Source organism: Botrytis cinerea, chromosome 4 (assembly GCF_000143535.2).
Source record: "Botrytis cinerea B05.10 chromosome 4, complete sequence".
Taxonomy (NCBI): domain Eukaryota; kingdom Fungi; phylum Ascomycota; class Leotiomycetes; order Helotiales; family Sclerotiniaceae; genus Botrytis; species Botrytis cinerea.
The window spans coordinates 889383-910084 of NC_037313.1; the positions used below are offsets into that span (position 1 = coordinate 889383).

General features: G+C 42.9%; 7 protein-coding genes across 9 annotated transcripts; 4 read left to right on the plus strand and 3 right to left on the minus strand.

The window, feature by feature from the left end:
* Positions 1 to 52: 52 nt before the first annotated feature.
* BCIN_04g02440 (hypothetical protein) lies at positions 53 to 2132 on the minus strand. The gene has a single exon (XM_001557225.2). The coding sequence runs from the start codon at positions 1907 to 1909 to the stop codon at positions 407 to 409; it is 1503 nt and encodes a 500-aa protein (XP_001557275.1). The 5' UTR covers positions 1910 to 2132; the 3' UTR covers positions 53 to 406.
* A 624-nt stretch (positions 2133 to 2756) lies between these two features.
* On the plus strand, positions 2757 to 3676 carry BCIN_04g02450 (hypothetical protein). The gene is made up of 2 exons (XM_001557224.2): positions 2757 to 3404; positions 3486 to 3676. Exons 1-2 carry the CDS (start codon positions 3028 to 3030, stop codon positions 3493 to 3495), a joined length of 387 nt encoding a protein of 128 aa, XP_001557274.2. The 5' UTR covers positions 2757 to 3027; the 3' UTR covers positions 3496 to 3676.
* A 77-nt stretch (positions 3677 to 3753) lies between these two features.
* Positions 3754 to 5617, plus strand: BCIN_04g02460 (hypothetical protein). The gene is made up of 3 exons (XM_001557223.2): positions 3754 to 4025; positions 4101 to 5051; positions 5213 to 5617. The coding sequence occupies exons 1-3, from the start codon at positions 3804 to 3806 to the stop codon at positions 5420 to 5422; spliced, it is 1383 nt and encodes a 460-aa protein (XP_001557273.1). The 5' UTR covers positions 3754 to 3803; the 3' UTR covers positions 5423 to 5617.
* Positions 5618 to 6335: 718 nt separating this feature from the next.
* Positions 6336 to 9835, plus strand: BCIN_04g02470 (hypothetical protein). The gene is made up of 5 exons (XM_001557222.2): positions 6336 to 6904; positions 6960 to 8184; positions 8237 to 8581; positions 8633 to 9410; positions 9464 to 9835. The coding sequence occupies exons 1-5, from the start codon at positions 6822 to 6824 to the stop codon at positions 9607 to 9609; spliced, it is 2577 nt and encodes an 858-aa protein (XP_001557272.2). The 5' UTR covers positions 6336 to 6821; the 3' UTR covers positions 9610 to 9835.
* Positions 9836 to 9885: 50 nt separating this feature from the next.
* On the plus strand, positions 9886 to 11173 carry BCIN_04g02480 (hypothetical protein). The gene is made up of 3 exons (XM_024692458.1): positions 9886 to 10377; positions 10520 to 10561; positions 10672 to 11173. The coding sequence occupies exons 1-3, from the start codon at positions 10066 to 10068 to the stop codon at positions 10861 to 10863; spliced, it is 546 nt and encodes a 181-aa protein (XP_024548233.1). The 5' UTR covers positions 9886 to 10065; the 3' UTR covers positions 10864 to 11173.
* Positions 11174 to 15776: 4603 nt separating this feature from the next.
* Positions 15777 to 18548, minus strand: BCIN_04g02490 (hypothetical protein). Its single transcript, XM_024692459.1, has 3 exons — positions 18085 to 18548; positions 17947 to 18031; positions 15777 to 17889 (listed from the first exon to the last, which is right to left on the minus strand). The coding sequence occupies exons 1-3, from the start codon at positions 18089 to 18091 to the stop codon at positions 15870 to 15872; spliced, it is 2112 nt and encodes a 703-aa protein (XP_024548234.1). The 5' UTR covers positions 18092 to 18548; the 3' UTR covers positions 15777 to 15869.
* Positions 18549 to 18725: 177 nt separating this feature from the next.
* Positions 18726 to 20588, minus strand: BCIN_04g02500 (hypothetical protein). 3 transcript variants are annotated; one of them, XM_024692460.1, is made up of 5 exons: positions 20416 to 20588; positions 20308 to 20360; positions 20092 to 20253; positions 19264 to 20042; positions 18726 to 19210 (listed from the first exon to the last, which is right to left on the minus strand). In XM_024692460.1, exons 1-5 carry the CDS (start codon positions 20562 to 20564, stop codon positions 19040 to 19042), a joined length of 1314 nt encoding a protein of 437 aa, XP_024548235.1. In that variant the 5' UTR covers positions 20565 to 20588; the 3' UTR covers positions 18726 to 19039. The 3 variants fall into 3 exon arrangements, with proteins under 3 accessions (XP_024548235.1, XP_024548236.1, XP_024548237.1); XM_024692461.1 differs by having other exon boundaries at positions 20092 to 20360; XM_024692462.1 differs by having other exon boundaries at positions 18726 to 20042; positions 20092 to 20360.
* Positions 20589 to 20702: the final 114 nt, after the last annotated feature.

The window sequence follows — 20702 nt, forward strand, 5'->3', positions numbered from 1 at the left end:
AAGAACGTTTGACTTGATCATTGAGGGACATTTTGGAGAAATATCGACAGCTTGAAGAAAGCAATACATTAATTAAAGTTTCTACGTATACATATTTCAACTGTGAATTTAGCGAAAGCTTAGTTTTTAGACCAGCTCCACCACCGCTTTTGACTTAGACCTACACCAATTTGATAGCCAATTTTCAATTCACACAAGCTTAGCCATGAGAAACGACATAAGGATAAAAGAAGCTAGGCGTTCGGAGCTGGCTCCGTCATAATTTTCAATCATAGGAATGATGCAGAGTTTATAGCACAGCTCCTCCCACTCCCATTTTTGATGACTCGAGGAAATAAAGTTTCAGGACTACCACATGCTTCTGTGTATATATGTATATGCAGTACTCGATAATCTTACCATAGCTTTATGATACGGTCTCCCGATCTTTTTCAAAATCCTTCTCCGTCCACCACATCATCCAGTTCTGTTTTGACAAAATGGGTTTGCGCATTTGCTGAATCATTAATCTCCAACTCGCAGAGTTGTCGATCACAGAAACGTATGGATCATAACGAATACTGTAAGCCGACCGGTAAATTGGATAACGATCCTGGGCTCCATCGCTCCATTTGACCGCGAATACTCTTGGCTCGAGATTCATAGGCATACCTGCATTGTAGGCATCACTCTCTGCACGATCAATGAATGCATGAATGCTATCTTCACCAGGAGCATCGGTAAATTCGATGGCAGTAGTGACGATTTTGTCAGAACCTCTTCGCAGATGAATGACTTTGCGGTAGAGAGGCCCCGTGACAGCAGGATCTTCTGGTCGGGGATAAGGGATTTTCCCACCATAAGGAATGCAGAGTTCACACTTATGAGCTTCTATTTGGGCCTTCAAGCTTACCCCTCGGTAAGTGGTAATGTCGTCGTGGTTCGGAGCCTCGGTGAAAGGAATTCCATTGTTCTTCATGCTTAAACTCTTATTTGATTCTCTGACCATTTTAATACTCTTGAAAGGTATGCCTTGAGCCTTGGATGGCTTAGGCAAGGATTTTCGGCCAATTTGCGATGAACGAATCATCGGTGAGCTGGTGATGGGTGGTGCAGTTGAGGTCCCGAGTTTTGAAGTCCCTGTTTCTTTATCTAATCCCTCTTCTCTATCACTTTTCTTGTCACTGTCAACGGAATTGTGAATTTCATCGGCCATGTCGATCCCCTCATCGTCAATGGGGTCTTCCTTGATATTCTGATTTTTGGATTTGCCAATGACTGATTTTGATCCAATATTCAATCCAAGGCGCGACTTGACCGGCGTAGGATGAAACGGTCGGGACAAAAATAGGGAAGTCGAAACATCTGAAGCAGGTAACGACATGCTCTCCTTATTTTTGCCAGTGCTCTTATTACGAGATACTTTAGCTTTATCTGGTCGAGGTGGGGGAGGCATAGCATTGCTTGGTCGAGGTGAAAGAGGAGGGAACATAGCCTTGCTTGGTAGCGGTGAGAGAGGAGGGAGCACAGCATTTCTTGGTCGAGGCGAAGGGGGAGGAGCCGGAGCATCTTGTTTGGTAACCAGGATACTCTTGGTCTCGGAAATTTCTGCGTGGTTTAGGCTGGAGGGACCTATTTCTAGTGGCGATTTGAACATTACCGCCTTGCTTGGAAGAGACTCAGAAGATATTCCTGCCTCAACTCCCTCATTTCTGGATGAACTTTTTATAAGAAATGATACGGTCACATCTTGTTCTTTTGGAGAGGACTTTGAAACAGAACCGGGGGAAGAGTCTCTACCAGGTGGCGACTCAGATCCCTTGCGTTTCTTGAATGGAGGAGTTGGTTTCTGATGGCATTCGCTCAGAATTCTCTTTGGGTGTAGCTCTAGAGGCGTATTCTCTTTTTGATTGGATTCACTGTCACGCATGATGTCTGGAGCCGAAGTATTAACTGGAGCTTGGATTGATTGATGAATAATGTAATGATAAGAAGTAGAATGGTTTTAACGAAATGTAAGTTATTTATTTTGTTTTCTTATTCGTGTATAAGCAACTGTATCACACCCGTTGCTTTAAGAAGGAGAGCAAGCTTGGACAACATAAAGATTGTAAAGAATGATATAGAAAGTTAGGAGAGGGAATACAAGTGTCTTTGTGACTTTAAGATGGAATAGTTGGAAGTAGCTACCAGTTTGATGGAACAATAGTACTTCCCTCAATTAGGAAAGTGAAAGAGCTTCGTTGTTGAACTGAGCTTTTGTCATGAAAGAGAAAGTCACTGCTCGAAAGGAGTCAAGTCACATAGGTCGAAGGGTACACTTTTGATGCTATATTCCCATTATAAACTTGAATTGCTAAGAGGCAGAATCCCATGATATCTGGTGTTGACAATGGGGGTTTCCAACCCCCAGCTGGGAGCAGCTTCGAAACCTAATCATCATTCTCTGTCAACGACAGCAGCTTTTTGGAATATGGAATTATGTTTTGATCGTTTCGTATCGCTGCCGCCATGATTCATTACTCACTGTTTGAGTGATTTTTATTTGATATTCTATCTTACTAAATCTTTTGGCAAAAGCTGTCATTGAATCGAACGTCTAGCCATCACAGATCTCTTCGTCGCAGTTGCACATATGTCAAGGAGCAACGTTCTAGTACATATCTTGTGGAAGTTGCTTTGAGTAAATCGGGCCAAACTCTTGTTTGGCGTCTAAGAAAGGAAAGAGAATCATGTACACGTCAAGGAACCTGCGATTAATCTGTTAGATGTTACCTGGAACAATCTGGAAAAAAAGCTGTAAAATCCAAAAACTTTCATTGTCAATCAGAGACTTTTCTTTTTGGCGAGCTCCAAATATAAGCATTGAAAAGAATTCGCATTCCATTCATCGATTATTACCCAAACGCACCGGGCCATCATCAACACCAAAGGGAGCTTTCCTTTATTCAACGACCTTCCCTTTCTACTGAGTACCTATAACAAGGTCCATATCCATAGGGACTCATTACAAGTCCGTATTTTATCTTCAGTTCGCGAGTTTCGATAATGTGGACCCCTTATCATGCACGTCGACGGCGACCACCATATTTCGTCGTACATGTTTATTTTGGCAAAGAAGGCACGGGAGGATTTGAGCATTCGTGGTCTGAACGTTGGTTTACACACTCAGCAATTAGCTACAGGTCTTTTGTGGCGAGGTGCACCCGTTCATTGATGGCGAATCACCCAAACACAGTTTTGGAAGATTTCAGGTTGATTCTCAATGTGAGAACGGAATCATACGAACAAATCACCGCAGCCAACATTCGGGCGGTGATGAGAGAACTTCAATCTTGTCAGGAGAGACGCATGATATTCCCCGTTTACCTCAAGATACGCCCTTCAGTGGAAACATCAAGTAATTCAATTGTCAGTGTTGAAGAGTAAGTTTGATATTCTTGAAGTCTGGCCATATAGCAGAGACACTTGGTTTGCAATTTACTTTTACTGACAATCCGAATCAGGTGTCAATGAAGACGAATGAACCAATCTGCAATATTTCCAAATTGAATACCAAATGGAGATTCTTTTCCTGTCTCTAGAGCTGTGTTCCAAATTGAGAAGCCACAAGTATTGTGGAGGCGACTTCCCTCATCAAGCAGACTTAAACTTTCAAACTTCCTCCTTCTTATCTTGAATTATTGACTTCTGGTCAACTTACTTTCCTTTCTTCTGTTTTCATTTTTTCTCTCGTTTTCTCCCTCGCTCAAAAACAATCATTTTCTCTTTTTGGGCTTCAAACTTTTGACACACACATCTACATCAAATCAGATAAACACAAAATGAATCTTTCAACACTCAAGCTGTTGGTCATTTTTCTTGGCTCGACTTTGGCCATTGTTCCTACACCCCCTATCGTCTCATCACCACTCACCCAGTCCACGATTGAACCAGCCTTCACTGCAATAATCGCGGCACAAGCAACTCAGAAACCAATTTCTCCTGTTTCTGACGTCAGTGGCGAGGTATTTAGCAGATTTGTCCAAATATGGCTCGAGAATATGGTAAGGTATCATCGTTGCTTGAGATACTTGATCTATACATTCAGTATTTGCCATAGACTGACGGCCTCGGTATAGGATTTCAAGGAAGCTACCAATGACCCCAATTTTCAATGGCTTGCTGCACAAGGCATAACACTCAGTAATTACTGGGGAGTAACACATCCTTCTCAGCCAAACTATTGTGCGGTTGTCGGAGGTGACACATTCGGCATGGATGCAGATGAATTCTTTCAAATTCCGGCCAATATATCCACTGTTGTAGATCTACTCGACACTAAAGGGATTTCTTGGGGCGAATACCAAGAAGATATACCATATGCTGGCTTTGAAGGATGGAATTTCTCGAAGACCGACCCATTCCGAGAAGATTATGTTCGAAAACATAACCCATTAGTGATGTTTGATTCAGTTACCAGCAACGCTACTAGGCTTGCTTTGATTAAAAGCTTTGAGTCATTTGAATCAGATTTGGCAAACAAAACTCTTCCACAGTGGTCTTTCATCACACCGAATATGACAAACAATGGCCACGATACTAATGACACTATAGCTGGAAATTGGTCTCGTATGTTCCTCGAACCTTTACTTACCAACGATTATTTCATGAACGATACCTTGGTTGTACTCACTTGGGATGAGAATGACGAAGACGATGAGGAGAACAAAATGTTTGCTATCCTTCTCGGTGGTGCTATTCCTTCCTCCTTTAAAAACACTACCGATGATACATTCTACAATCACTATAGTATGCTTTCAACCATAGAGCTTAACTGGGGACTTCCTTCTCTTGGTCGCTGGGACTGTGGTGCAAACGTTCTTGGTATTGTCGCCAGCAAAGCAGGATACGATAATTATGCCGTCAATACCACTAAGTTGCTTTTCAATTCATCATACCCAGGTCCTCTATCATCAGATAGGTTTGATCCAGCCTGGCCTTTACCTGATACGAAAGCAAATTGTGGCTCAGGCCAGGGAGTCTTGAAAAAGATCGTTGATGGATGGGGCAAATCCGATGGCACATACAACGTATGTAATCTATTCATAAGTTTAACCCTACCCAATACATGTTCCTGTCTCTCCCCACCTCTTCACCTCCTTGAACACCCATCTCGTTGCTAATGCAGCATTTCATTTATATCCAAGTTATCTGTTCAATACAGGATCACTGACGTTCCGATTACCAATAGTATACAGACTCGTATCCATATGATGATGTCAGTGGTGATAACACAGGGGGTGAAGCGAGTCCAGTAACTACAACAGCTATACCATCAGCCACAGCTTCTGTACCTGCACCTGTTCCTTCAAAGAAATCAGAGGCTGTGGACTTGAAGTATGGTGGAGGTAGCTCCGTTGCCTTGATAATGGGATTCGTTTTTGTACTGTTGATGGGTTAAAGGTTAGAGGTATCATTGGAGAGGGGTCGATTGTATCGACAGTTTCTTTTTTGGAACTCTTTTGAGTCATAGTCTTCTTAGTATCACCTGCAACCCCATCCATGCCTTTTAGGCAGTTGGTATCTATTAGGCAGTACAATGTTTAGCTCTCGAAATCACATTCTCTGATCAAACATACCAAATACTCCCCTTCCATTTATCTTGATACTTTTAGTCATTAGCACGCCATACACTCAAGACAGGTGAACTAATGATAGTAATCCGTGGGATTACCAAAGTTGCGAAAATGAGGTCAGTAGACCTTTTTGGATTCTTGGAGATCCATTCTAATTCTGTCCTGATCAGCCAACTGTGCCACAGCACTTTCTTCGTTTGCAACCTCTCAGACTCCGTTTTCCACGGTACATTGGACCTGACAGCAGAGTAAAAAGGCGGTTTAGCTGCACGAAATCACGAGGCAACGCCTTTATTGCATTCTGGATCGACTACAATGATCCGTCAAACTCAGCCAAACAACAAACCAAATTTTCTTTTTAGCCATGAACACAATATGCTGATGAACGTATTACTTGGTCACTCGCAGCGTGGGGGTTACTCATACAGTGCAGATTCTGAGAACCGTCAAACGGGATATATCTTGGCTTTGCGAGGATCTCCCGGATGTAACATGCAGAGCAGAGCACCTGGGAGGTAGAAAAACATTCCCAAAATGGGTGATGGTAGAGCATCGGCGTGGGATTTTGATATGACATTCTGGCCAATCACAATGTAATGATTACATGCATGCTTCATTTCATCATTATAAGTGGATAAGATTCCTCGTTGGGTAAGACATAGATACGGTAAAAATAGCAAGGCACATTTGTGTTAGATAGTAGTTGCATTGACATGCTTGTCATAATCATAAGGTTTGGAATTCTCAACGCAACAAATCATATTATACCATTTCAATTAACTTGGCTTCATTTGTACAAAGCGTGAACAAAACTTGACCACATCGAAAATACCATCATTTGTCTCCACTATACTGGGCACACACACTCAGGCTTTACCCTGACCGCAACATGTTACCAATTATATGAAGTCACCTACAATATCTTGATGTTGAAGGTCCAGAACATTCAAGATAGCTTCTTCGCAGGTGATCCTCAATCCCTCCTCTAAATCGAAACTCAACCAGCTCCATCGACTCCATAACGATAAGATAACATCTTCGACAAGACTGGACAGAGGAGGGAGTTCACACATTGATACGCGCCAACATTCACTACGAGATTACGAAGAATTTGAGCTCGCTGAATATCCTGGCGCACGAGACGATCCACCTCCGGAATCGCATATAAGTGAGAGAGAGAGAAGAAGGGCGGAAAAGAGAAAAAGACTTGAGGAGGCAGACGAGATGAAGTTCTCACATAGCATACAATTCAATGCTGTTCCAGATTGGAGCAGTCACTACATCGCTTATAGCAATTTGAAGAAATTGTAAGTCTTGGCGCAAACTCTTTTCCGAATGATGCTAATGATGTCTTTTCTGCAGAATCTACCAACTTGAGAAGAATGTACATCGACCCTCCACTGCCGCCGAAGACGCCGAAAATTCCCCCCTAATCAGACCGGCCGAAGATTCGGATGCTATCTTTCGCAGAGCACTGGATGCAGAATTGGAAAAGATATCAAGCTTTTACGAATCGAAGGAGGTTGAGATCTTTGGCGAGGTTACGGAGCTGTTGAAGGAGGAAGAGGAATTTGAGGCTGAAGTACTAGAAAGCAATCAAACAGATGGCAATGGCAATGGCCGGCCAAGAGCATCGAGCAATGATCGACCACGACAAAACAGTATCTTTAAATCTATCGTTCCCAAAGGGAGAAGGCGTTCAAGCACAATAAGTCGATCAATAGATGAGGGCGTTGAAGATAGTGATGATGATGACGACGATGAGAACACCGCGCTGCGCAAACCACCCATGCCAAAGAGAAGCAAGAGCTCTCCCCATGACGCAAATTCGGGGGCTTACGAGGACATGCGCTCTTCCACGGATTTAGTGAAGCCTGCTCGACGCAACAGTCTGAACTACGAGGATTTGGCAGAGCAGGCATTCAATGCCTTCTATTCGTCAGGGATCACTTTGAAAAAGCGTGCCGTTAGTCTATATGTGTCACTATGTGAACTGAAATCTTTCGTTCAGCTTAATCAGACAGGTTTCAAGAAGGTTTGCAAGAAATACGATAAAATATTGTACAGAAATTTAAAGTCGAAATACCTCCAGGATGTCGTAGCTCCAGCATATCCTTTCCGCCCCGAAACACTGAAGCATATTGAGGAGAACATATCACGAATAGAGCGAATGTATTCCGATGTAGCAACTCAAGGAGACGTCGACATGGCAAAGAAGGAATTGCGCTCACATCTACGAGAACATGTCGTTTGGGAGAGAAATACAGTCTGGAGGGAAATGATTGGCATTGAGAGGAAAGCTCAAGCTGCGAATATGGGTATTAGAAGGACTCTACTCGGCGTAGATAATGATCCATCCAAACTCCGGTTGCAAGGTGATGATGCCGACATTGCTGAGATGAAGGAATTATCAACACCAGTTGGGAGAGTAAAATGTCCAAGATGGCTCTTTAGTTCAACGATGTTCACATTGGTTGGAATCATTACCATTTTCATTCTACTATTGCTTATCCCCATCATGGAGAAGCCAGAGCAACAAAATTGTTTAGCAATGCTGGTGTTTGTCAGTCTGTTGTGGGCTACCGAGGTAAGAAACTCTTGAAAGTCCTAATCATAATCCCTTATTGACTGATGTTTAGGTCATACCTCTCTTCGTGACATCCCTCATGATTCCATTCCTCTGTGTCATTCTAGGCGTGGTTCGCTCTGATGAAAAGCCTCACCATCGACTTGAAGCTCCAGCTGCGGCCAAATATATTTTCTCCGCAATGTGGACTCCAGTCATCATGTTATTACTTGGTGGATTTACAGTAGCTGCAGCGCTTTCCAAATATGATATTGCTAAGAGAATAGCGACTTTTGTCCTAAGCAAGGCAGGAACAAGGCCAAGAACAGTTCTCATCACCAACATGTTCGTAGCAGCTTTTGCAAGTATGTGGATCAGTAATGTTGCAGCACCCGTCTTGTGTTTCTCAATCATCCAAGTAAGCTCAAAATCCCTTTTCTTATCTGAATCCTATCATTAATAGTTCTAGCCCATGCTTCGAAATCTTCCTTCCGAATCTCAAATGTCGAAAGCAGTTATTCTTGGCATTGCACTTTCATCCAACATTGGTGGAATGCTCTCGCCAATTGCATCGCCACAGAATATTGTCGCTCTTCAAATCATGTCTCCACAACCAGATTGGGGAACTTGGTTTTTTATCGTCTTGCCAGTCGGTATAATTTCCATCGTCCTTATTTGGATCCTCTTACTTCTTACCTTCAAGCCTGGACGTGGAACTACAATTGTTCCCATTCGTCCGGTTAAGGATGCATTCACTGGAGTTCAGTGGTTTATCACACTTGTTACTCTTGGCACCATTGTTCTCTGGTGTGTAAGTCATCAGCTTGAAGCGATCTTTGGTGATATGGGAGTAGTCGCAATCATTCCAATAATTCTGTTCTTTGGTACCGGTATCTTAACAAAAGAAGACTTTAACAACTTCTTATGGACTATTATAATTCTAGCTGCTGGAGGACTTTCTCTAGGTAAAGCTGTCAACTCGTCAGGGTTGTTGCATACTATTGCTGGTGAAATCACTGCGAGAGTTGAGGGTCTCAGTCTTTATAGCGTACTTGTCGTATTCTCATGTCTCGTCTTGGTTGTTGCGACATTTATCAGTCACACTGTCGCGGCTCTCATTATTCTTCCATTAGTACATAGTGTCGGAGCAAGTATGGAGGAGCCACATCCCAACCTTTTGGTTATGGGTGCTACATTAATGTGTAGTGCCGCTATGGGATTGCCTACAAGTGGTTTCCCTAATATGAGTATGTATATCCCATTTTCTATTCGTAGATAAAGAAATGCTAATGATATATAGCTGCAATTATGATGGAAGATTCCCAAACAGGACAAAGATACTTACAAGTGAAACATTTCATCACTCGTGGCGTACCAGCAAGTATCCTTACATGGCTAGTGGTCATTTCCGTTGGTTATGGATTGATGAGAGTGGTTGGGATGTAATATTTGATCTTTACTCTTTTATAAATGAGACATAGATTGTGATTGGGACTGGGAGGTGAAAGGGGTCGAATTGGCGGACATGGCATTGCAGACATGGAGTTACGTTTTTTTTTGAAAGATTTTTCGAAATAGGATAGCAAATCACAATTTTGAATTCATACATTCCACATTCTTGGACTACCTCGATCTACATTCTCATCGTTTGAATTCTCATTCCTCAGTTACACCATGATGCCACATTAACTTAAGAAAGCTCGTAAGGAATGCGAGAACCGAGGTTTCGTGTATTGGGTGTGCGTGTGTTTATAGGGGTAGTTATCCCCCTGAAGCCGGATTCCTTCTCTTTTTCCTTTCTGTTGACTCAAATTGCCGTGCCATTTACACCCGAATACCGCGCGCCAACTCAAGATACCATTTCCACAAACCACGCTCATTCACCCAATCTCCCCAACCAAAATGCATCTCCCAATCCTCACTCTCACCCTCACCCTCCTCCTCAACCACCTCAACCTCAGCGCCGCCATCGCCGTCCCAGCCCCCAACCCCAACTCAGCTCTCGAAGCTAAAGATCTTATCCCGAATACAGTTCTACGCCAGGTGGTTCCGCGTCAGGGCATTCCGCTCCCGGAACCGCTGGAGGATATTGATCCCCCGAGAGATGATGGGTTGGTTCCCTTTGCGGGAGGGGGACCGGTCGTGGGAAAGTGGGTTAAGCCGACTTTTACGCCCGGGCCAGAGGATAACGTGCCGCCGTTTAGTAATAGTGTGGTGAGTTTGTGGGGTTTCTTTGGGGTGTTTATTGTGTTTTCTTGTGTTATTTTTTGCTGATGGGTGGAGCGGAAGGGAACTGGATGATAGTTCTTATCTTATGTATTGATTCTTTTCCGCTGACTTGTCTGCGTGTTTTAAGGACTTGAAGAAGAAGCGCGATCTGGGACACACAAAATCAAACGTGTGTTTTTCCCTTCTCTCCTTTTCCTATCTCTCTCTTCACCACGTCATTGCTTCTCTCTCGCATTTTCATCGCTTCCTCAAAACACAGACTGATATTTTAACTCGTAGGCGTTCTGTCCTTACCCCGGTACAGCATACTGCTGCAATCCTAACCCAGGAACCGGAGGCACACTCTGCAAATGGAATGGTGATGGTCATTTGGCGGGCTGTGAGTTGATTACTGGCGGGGAGAGTGTTTGTTGTAGTACGCTTGGGTGTAAGGGTATGAGTGGTTTGAGGGAACCGATTACTACGGTTTAGGTTGCGGTGGGATGGGGGTTAGGGGAGAAAGGAGTGGATTGGAAGATGAAGAGAGGGTGTTGGGGATGGAGGTGCAAGATCGATGGTCATGGTGTGGGGTTGGGATCAAGGAGGCACGATGTATCTTGGTGCGCTGGAAGTGTATGAGTTTGCCTCTTGGGACGATGGTTAGGGTTGAGGATCTAAATTGAAAGGTCACGTCATGTTGTTATTTTCTCTCTTTAAAAAGTTCTGTGGTTTGGAGATTGGGATTTCGGTGTGCACCGTTAAACAACTCGCAATCTTTTCGTTGGAATGAAACTTTTGGACAGTGAACTTTGTTTGCTGCTTTGAATTGTGAGCTAGTGATTGATCTTGTGATACCCTCTATTGGTATTGGTGTGGGAAGTAAAGCTCGTAGAATCATATTATTGACTCTAGAAGTCTAGACACATTTCTGTGGCCGTTGCAATTTGTCAATAATATATGCCTTGTAACTGACTCCACTTGTAGGAGGCGGCGCCTGTCTTTGTGTTCTTTCCACAAATGCCTTTGTACTGAAACTAAGACTATGTCAGAAATATTACTAAATCAATTTTTTTCAGATACTAGTATGTTAACCTATGACCTGTAGTAAACACCTCAGAATGTTTAAATGCATGCGAGTATTTCGGTTAATAGTTTTGATAACTGGAATTAATTCAAATAACGAATGCATCTTGAAATCTAGACTTGATTTAAACAATCGAAGGTGGGCCATGTAGTGGGAGTAACATGTAGCGGGAGGACCAGGCAGCTGGAGAGCCAACCAGGTAATGGAAATGGAATACTGAAACCTTCTTGATCTATATCATACCCATGTCGATCTCATTAGACTCTGCTATCCTTATACAACTTCCTTGCATGTTGAACCACCATGGCACAAAATCTATATCTTTCTTGACGACTCCATTCCTCCGAGAACATCTCTGCATCAACTTCGCCATCGTAAATTCGGATAGCGTTATGCAAGGCGATGATTCCAAAACCATCGAAATCCAGCTGTCGCATGGAGTTCATTCTTTGGACTGAAAACTTTACCGTCTTGGGGTCGTCTCCTGCCATAAAAACTTCGGTCAACCATTTCTGGAAATCCAAATTCGGAGTGTGGTCGTTGTTGAAACTATCACAAATTTTGATTGTTATCTGGACTTTTGCTTTCCGTCCCAAGGTATCCGGTAGTCTGGACTGCAGTCCAACAATGAAAGGTTTTGAATGTTCAAAAGCAATCAGAAATCTGAAAATGGTTCAACGTTTTAATCAAATTCAATATCTCAAATGATTTGAATATTTATTAGTTGGTTTGTAGATTCGGAGATTTGATAATCTTTATCGTTGGACTAAAGTCCGGACTACTAGATACTCTGCTTGGTCCAACCGGCTTGGTGATCTGCGCAAGTTGTGTGGTCCGATGATGTGCAAACGCTTAACACAAAGTATCCTACATCTCAAATGTCAGTGGGATCTCTTTAAAATCAAGTCAGAACGTGGAGAGTGATGAAAACATACCGATTAAAGTATACACCAAGGCCTTTGATGGAATTTATACACATCGTACGGAGATTTTGCTGAACCTCCCTTGGCTTACTGTTGAACGTCTCGAGGCTGCTTGATCTTAACAAATATAAATCCTTCGGCTTCTTGTCATTATGTAAATACATCAACGATGGTATCTGAGAGCCATGTGCCCTCGGTAAGTTGTTGTAAATCTTCTAAGAGTATAGTCAAACTAGATTGGATGATGCGAGCTTGTAGAGAGTAGATAAAGTTCCAGGGAATCATTCAAAGAGTTCTTGCATTTGATCATTGCTACTGCTGTCCTGTTTGTCCCGGCAATCTTCAGAATCTTCCGGGTGCAAATCTTCGAGATCTAATTCCTGCATCAACGCTCCAATGTCGGGATTCTTTGATAATACTTCAAAGCGAGGCTCGAAGACTTTGGCTAAGATTAACAAATTCTTCGCGAAAGCGCTGTGTGATGAGTGTATCAAGGTACATAGTACACTCAGCCGAGCGACAGATCATTTCTTTAATCTAGTCTTCTTTGCCCCCTTCTTGATCTTGGGTAGAAAGAATGGATAGAGGAACAGCATTCCTTTACCGAAGAACTCGACCAGTTGAGCAGTATTACTACCGAGCCTCTTTTGCTTGCGGCAATTATCAAGAAACTTTTTCTATGATAAGCCAGTGCTAATTCTCAGAATTATTGAAATCCAAGTGATGATGATACTTACCAAGTCTTCTGCAAGTGGCCAGGTTTCCTTCTTGCCTTAAGAAGTTCATCTTAGCTTACTTCTCAAAATACACGTTTTTTCGCATGCCAATCGGATTTCCTTGTCTAAGAATCTTTGAGGTTGGATCCGCCGATATGCCAGCTTCCCCGACCAAGATGTGTAACTCAAAGCCACATCTAAGTTGTGCAATCTGCGCACCGATTTTATTCTTCTTTGCAAAAGTAGAAATTTGGCTGATCGTGATTAGTTTCTGGAAGTGCTCCAGTGGAAGATCACTATCTTGAACAGAGTATCCAATAGTCCAACAATATAAGGGTTTGAATGTCCAAAAGCAATTAGAAATCTGGAATTAGTTCAATGTTCCAATTGAGTTCAATATCTCAAATGATTTGAATATTCTAATTGGCTCAGGGATTCGATGATCGTCATTGTTGAAGTGCAGTTTGGACTATTGAACACCCTGAGATTCTCGGAGATAAGGCATCATTGTATCAACTTCTTGAGGTACGGATTGCAGTGTCTCTTCCTTGAATTGGAATCAGAAAACTCTGATGGGATCAATCAGTCGTATTCCTCCCTAGCTTCGGTCCAACAAAGTCAGGAATAGAGATTCATCGTTAATAACACGGTCAGAGTATTTGCAGACTCTAAAGATAGCCACACGAGAGCGAATGGAAAGGTCATGGCCTTGTTGCTCCCATTCAAATTCCAACTTCGAATTTGTTTTATCAGATGTCTCACCCGTGAGGCCGATTTCCTCGCGTAAATTCTTCTTTTCTGAAACTATTGGTTGTGACTTTAGAGGCGATGGCTCCAAGGCAATTTCCTGTTTGGCCTGCGTTATTGGGGAGGATGGACTTGAGATATTATCCCTAGTTTCACGATGATGGCTCGTCGTTTGAAGCATCTCTATAGGCATCCTGGTATTCGTCGCTCAAAATGCATTCGGGACCTTCTTCCTCTCCTGGGCGAATTAGTTCCGCAAATAAAGTTTGCAGCAGCTGCTCTGCCTGAGCAAGCATGTTCTTTAACACCTCATATTTTGTTATCGATATTAAAATTGCAGTCTAAAGAGAGGCTGTTGCAAAGCTCTCATTCAGAGTTTGACGGATAGCTTAGTGCTGTCAGATGAGGAGGTAGGTTTTTTAGAGTTGTAGAGTTGTAGAGTTGTAGAGTTCTAGAGTTGTAGAGTTCTAGAGTTGTAGAGTTCTAGAGTTGTAGAGTTCTTGTGATAGCAGTAGAATTGCTTCAAATTGGAAAGGTGAACTCAAAGGCTGAATTTCGATCAATTCTCACGGATGATTAGGAAGGAAGGGAGGGAGAGAGGGAGTAACCGAATCAAAAGCTCCATTTGGCAAGCTGTGATAGAGACGACAGCACACACATGATACATAATACATAATTTCCTCAAACCCTCCCAGTACAAATCATGAATCATGACTTGCCGCAGATGCTAGGTTTCGGTGAATGAGATAAGGGGTAACCAGTAAGAGTGGAAGAAGACAGCGACGTACAGCACAACACATGTACTCAGGAGGAACAAACTGGGAGAGATGTGGATGAACATAAAAGCCCAGATACTATGCAAGAGCTTCATACTAGAGGATTAAGATAGGCATGTCCCTGGCCCATTTGCGGACCACCACCACAGCATCGTGAAGACTTACTTCCTATATGTGTGAACGCAGTGAATAACTTCGATTCAATGGCTACTGTATTTAAGCCCTAAGCGAACACAAAAGAGACTAGCTCTTTCTAATGAACCTTATATAAGATCTACTATCCCCTTAACATAGCTAGCTCTTTAAACAGAATACAATTAGATATACAGAACCCACACACTCGTGAGTACTACATCTTCCATATCCCTCTCATACAAACAGATACACAGGAGCACGTAAATCAAGCCACAGAAGATATCGTCAGTCTAAAGAGAGTGAAAATTTCCACAGGAAATGGATACCATGCCTACACGCATAGCAAGCCGGTCGGTATCTCAAGAAATTACATTACTCAATCGAATACATAAAAGGAAGAAAAATAGTGCATTCCAAAGTTTAAAAACTATTCTTGTAAATGCAATGAGAAATATTCTATCAGGCCATAAATTGATCTGGGTATCAACTGAGTTGGACGGAACATCTAACGAACCAAATTCATGAGCTGAGTAAAGTTTGCATACCCCCACACCAATATTTCAGTCGTCAAAGAGAAGAGAAATTATAAGGTCTAACCATTTACAAAGATCCAGATTGGTATACCGCTACCCATAGGAAATTTCCTATCTTCCCACTGTACCAGTTTATCCTTATTATTGATAGTCTTTTTGCCAACTGTGTCGCAGATATTTCCTTCGCAGCATGCATAGATATATCAGTCATCAAAAGAGGTAGTTCCACCGCGGTCGAAACTCCATGGCCGAAGTACCTCTTCGCACTATCTAATCACTTTTTTGAATGATCCCAAATATTCATATGTAGTATGAAGCCTTGCTATTAACCACTAGAGACACCGTAATCAATATTGTGCTTTATGCTAAGATGATTACCAGCACTACTAGTATCCCATCCATCGATGCATCATTATTGAGAATATCCCATTCTCGCAGCTGGCTTGAAGAGTTCTGCCTCATGATTTTGAAACCATCAACGGTCAAAAATTGTTGTAAAAATATCGATTTCGTAAACTCTAACTAATCCAAAATTCAAGATACACAAAGCCGCGGTAATCCCCGCCCTTCTCTCCAATCAGATCTCAATCATCAGCGCCACCATCATCACCTCTCCCTGTCAAGCCCCCCACCAATCCTAACATTCTTCTTCCCAAAAGATCATCCTCACTAGCCAAACTGACCATACTTTTCTGTCTTTTGAGTCCTCCTCTTAACCTCGTTCTTCCTCTCTCCCCACTCCCAATTTCTTCTCTCAAGAGCTTTTCCTTTCTTCTCCTCTCGCCGTTCCCATTCACATCCCCTGGTCCTTTGCCCTTTCCACTGATACTCATTCGCATTTCCAGCCCCATATCTTCATCCCCAGAACTTTCTGTTCTAGTCCTCCTATGATGTCTCTCATTTCCATTTGCTTTTGCAAGCTCTCTCTGTTCTGACTCACTGAAAATCTCTTGCATCCATTTTCCGCACTGAAAAATATATTTCCAACCTTCAGGGAAGATTCCGACGAATTGTAAGAACCCGTGACTGATACCCGGAATTAACATAACTTCTGCAGCATCTTCTCCTTGACAGCGTCTTAATCTTCCTGCAAAGATGACAGTGTCGTCTACTAATGGATCTCGTTCACCAGTGATAAAGTAGGTTTTTGGGAATTGAGCTAGTAATGAATCAGGTGCTAGAATTGGAGATAGAAGATAATCTGTTGAAAAGTCAGGGCGGTTGTGAGGGCCTATGTAGAGAATTATCATGGCACGCATCATTTCTGGAGTAAGAATACGATCGTTAAAGTACGATATCATAGATGACATGGCAAGGCGAGTGCGTAGAGGTGCTGGATGATGGGACGTTGACGGAGTCAATGGATCAATATTTGCCGGAGTTCTCGTCAAAGACGGGGAAAGAATTGTAGGAGCAGCAGTGCTATATTGAGGAGAGGGTAGCGAAATTTTAGAAGGTTTTCGAGGAGAAAGCTCTGTGGTTTCTTCCCTGCTAACAGGTGGCGAGGGCAACTTCATTGGACTTTCATCCTCATCTTCACTTTGATGGGGTGTTCCTGCCGCCAAAGTATATTGCATACTTTTCCTTTGAATAATCCCCTTATTCGTCTTCCTATATTTCTTCTCTTTAATCAAACTCATCTGTTCATCACTCATCCAATTTCCAATGTTCATGTCCAACCCAGGATAAATGAGAACTAAACCATCTGGAATAGGAAGTGTTCCTTGTCCCATGAATTGTCGAGCATCTGTTTTTCCAGATTCAATAATCATCAGCGTGGTGCTAGCAGCTAGATTTCCACCAGCGCTATCTCCGGTAATGACAACCTTTGGTATTGTATCTCCGGATAATCCCACACAACGACCTCGACTCGCGATTATTGTACTGTAGACATCGTAACATTCGTTCAGTGCATAAGGATATGGAAACTCTGGAGCTTTCTTATAATCCAAACTCAACACTGGCAGTCCAGTCTTCCCTGCCCATGCGAATAATTTGTCATCATTCGTTCTTGGATCCATTGCCACAAATCCTCCACCAGGGATATCCAAAACGATCTTTGTATGGGCTTTCAAAGCTGATAGTGGCCCATCGAAGAACAGCCATCCATTGACTGGGTCTTTGTAATCACTGCTCGATGGTCTCGGTATTCGGATCGCCCTAGGTGGATATCTCATGAATCTTGGTCGTAACAGATTCGACAAAAATCCCAGGTACGGAGTGGTTCCTTTATTCCAGCTAACTCTCAAATGGTCCACGGTCAGCATCCCTCTGACCTTTCTCACTTTTTCGTCCGCTTGCTCTGCAGCAATCAAATAATAAAACGTGAATATGACACCAGCAAAATCACGAATCCACTTCCGCCTTATACGCATGGCACTCCAAAACCCCGCATCCAAAGCTGTGGTGACCCATGTTGCTCGAAAGTATGATCTCGTGTACAGGTTTGCCAAGGGCTCCGGACATTCTAGGCCAACGAGTTTTCCCAAGTTTCGTGCAATGTAAAGGTAGAGGAGGGTTATGACAAGAGTTTGCCATGGTGTCAGGTATTTTTCGAGTAGACGGGATAGTTTTCTAAGTTTTGGCGGACCATCTCTGTTCCCTCTGTAAATTGGGATGTTTAGTGAACGATATAATAAAAGGGTGGCGCAGGAATGTTACTTGAAGAGGTAGAACGACCAGAAAGAAACCACCGCCAAAACTTGTATCTTACGAAACTTTACAGAAGGTCGCCCTAGAACATGATCTACCCACTTCGTCAGTGATGGAACAAAGTATGCTGTCGATGGTAGAACATACCTATCATATTGATTAAAGTTGTATGTTGTTGTACAAAAGAGAAGATGCCGAGTAAGAACAAAGAAGTGTTAATAACATGTGCGCGCTCCAAAAAGGTATTGGTCTCGCGGAGCTCAAAGGAGAATAGGAAATTACAAGCACAAGACCGACAGGTGTGGAAAATGCATGTATGTGAAATGAAAGTAGTTTTGAAGTGAAATTGTTTCACTTGTTGGAGATGAAGACAGACGCAGAGAGTGGGAGAGGACTGTATTGACGGGCGAGGGCATGTAGTTGAGAACACTCCTCAAACCATAGCTTGTGGAAGGTCAAACAGAAGCATATGATCAACTCAAGTAGAAACAAGACCGAGGCTGGTACGATCCCCAGTCCAATGTCTCCAAAGTATAACGACGAACAGCGAATTGGAAGTCTCGGAATGTTTAACGTGAGAATGAAATCGTGGGGATTGTGTGGAGAACATCATTATTATGTTTGTGTTTGGAGTGAAGTTGGGAGTGAGGTTTGGCATGTGATTATGTTGGTTGACTCAGCTTGGAGGCGCGTGCTGCAGATCCATGGTTGCATTGGCGCTAGCGGCCGCCCGATTTGATAATTGGATATCTTTGAAGTACGGGAAGCTCGCAGATACATTACTCGAGTCCCATACCATACTTAGGTATTATTACTTGATGTCCAGTTTCAAGCATTGCTCTCTTTGCACACACACAGTTGTTTCGTACGAGAATGCACATCGGATTCCACTTTTTGGCATTACTCCTATATCCTTACCACTTCACGGTAACCCAATTCAGCTTCCACTTCAATCTCTGCGAGAAATTCGTCCCCTATTACCCCTGATACCACCAATGTATTTGACGGTCTGATTCCCACGCACTTAAACGCCCAACCATGTGCAAGACTAACCACTTCGACGTCCTCCTCATTTTGTAAGAATATTCTGGTTTGCACCACATCAGACAAGTCTCCCCCCAACGCTTTTATGGCACGCGCAACGATATCTAGGATTGCCACGGTCTGGCTGCGCGCACTTTTCCCACCTATCGCTGGAATACTTGAGACTGGAGAATTGGCTGTAGTCCCTGATACGCGAATAGTGTTGCCTGTTCTGACGGCTCGACAATAGCTCTGTTAGAGAATGTTAGCGATGTTTTTAATACACACGGGGTAAAAACATACTGCAATGGGCTCCCAGTAGCTGCCTGAAGAGTATTCGATGCGAGCTCCACTAGCGATAGCTTTGGCGATCTTAACATCCTGATCTTGCTCTCCAAGGTGATCGCTAAGATCACCTTTTGCCGTGAGAAATGGCGGCCGTCGATATTCATCACCACAATCTCCTGGTATATCTGAAAGGCCCTCCTGTGCTTTTGCTATCAAAGCCATGTCTTCTGCATCTAATGCGAAACTGAAAGCCTCAAGGTTGCTGGCTGTATACTTATCCGAAGTACTTGATAGTCTAGATCCCACAATCACAGCGCTTACAGCAGGAAGGTCTAAAACATGTCTCGTTGCAACCGCAGAAATACCAACACCGTGCTTCTTTGCAACTGTTGAAAGTGCTTGAAGCACAACTTGATATGATGACCATCCTCCAGCCGCCTTGATAAATCGAAGGTATTTTCTCAGACTCCAATTCAATTCCGTCTCATCCTTTGGTTCATCAACCCCAAGCCACTTTTCACTAAGGTAACCCCCGAGAAGTGTTCCATATGCTAGGATACCAACATCATGTTCAGTACATACTGATGCAAGTCGACCGCGAACATGACGACGATCAATAACGGAACAGGAAACTTGGTTGGTTGCGATTTTGAATCCCGTATTGATCAAAAGTTCGAGATGTGCGGCATCTGTGTTTGTCATTCCAATCATTCCAATTTTTCCTTGTTTTTGTAAAGTTCGCAAGTGCTCAAGATTTCGAATATAACTATCATCCGTATAGTCCCACGCATGATCTATCGCGTGTTAGCATCCTCCGAAGTATTTCTTTTTTGACTTTCCTACATTGCATCAATTCAATTTTTTCTTGCTTCATCCTCTTCAATGCAAGATCCACAGCCTTTTCGGCATTCTCGAAACTGGTAACTCCGTTTTCTGGTGGACACCATTTTGTGAAAGCTATCATTTCCTTCGTCGATGATGAATTATGCTGACCCATGACAAGTTCTACCCGGGTCAGTAACCTAAGAATTAAGAATTCTGGAGACAAGCAAGACTCACCTGCGTCACCATAATGATCGGCCATGTCGAAACAATCTAGTCCTGCTTCAATTCTTGCTTGATGGTTAGCGACCAAGTCAAAATCAGCCTTAATTTGGGGATTCTTACAATGGTTCCATAGCCTTGGCCGCTGCTTCTACATCGACATTTTGGTCATGTCCTCCGGCTAGCTGCCATAATCCCGATATCATGCGGGGAATATTAAGAGAACCACCGATTGTGGTCCGCTCGGGTTTACTTGATTTGTTATTCGCCATGATTTTCAAATATCTCAGTAGAGCTTGAATATGACAATCAATTTTTTTTTTGTAAGTATTTGGGGATTCAATTAATATGTATGGATGCATGTTTATCACGCCTTTGGAAAGACATACATGTTCCCTCGGCAACCATAC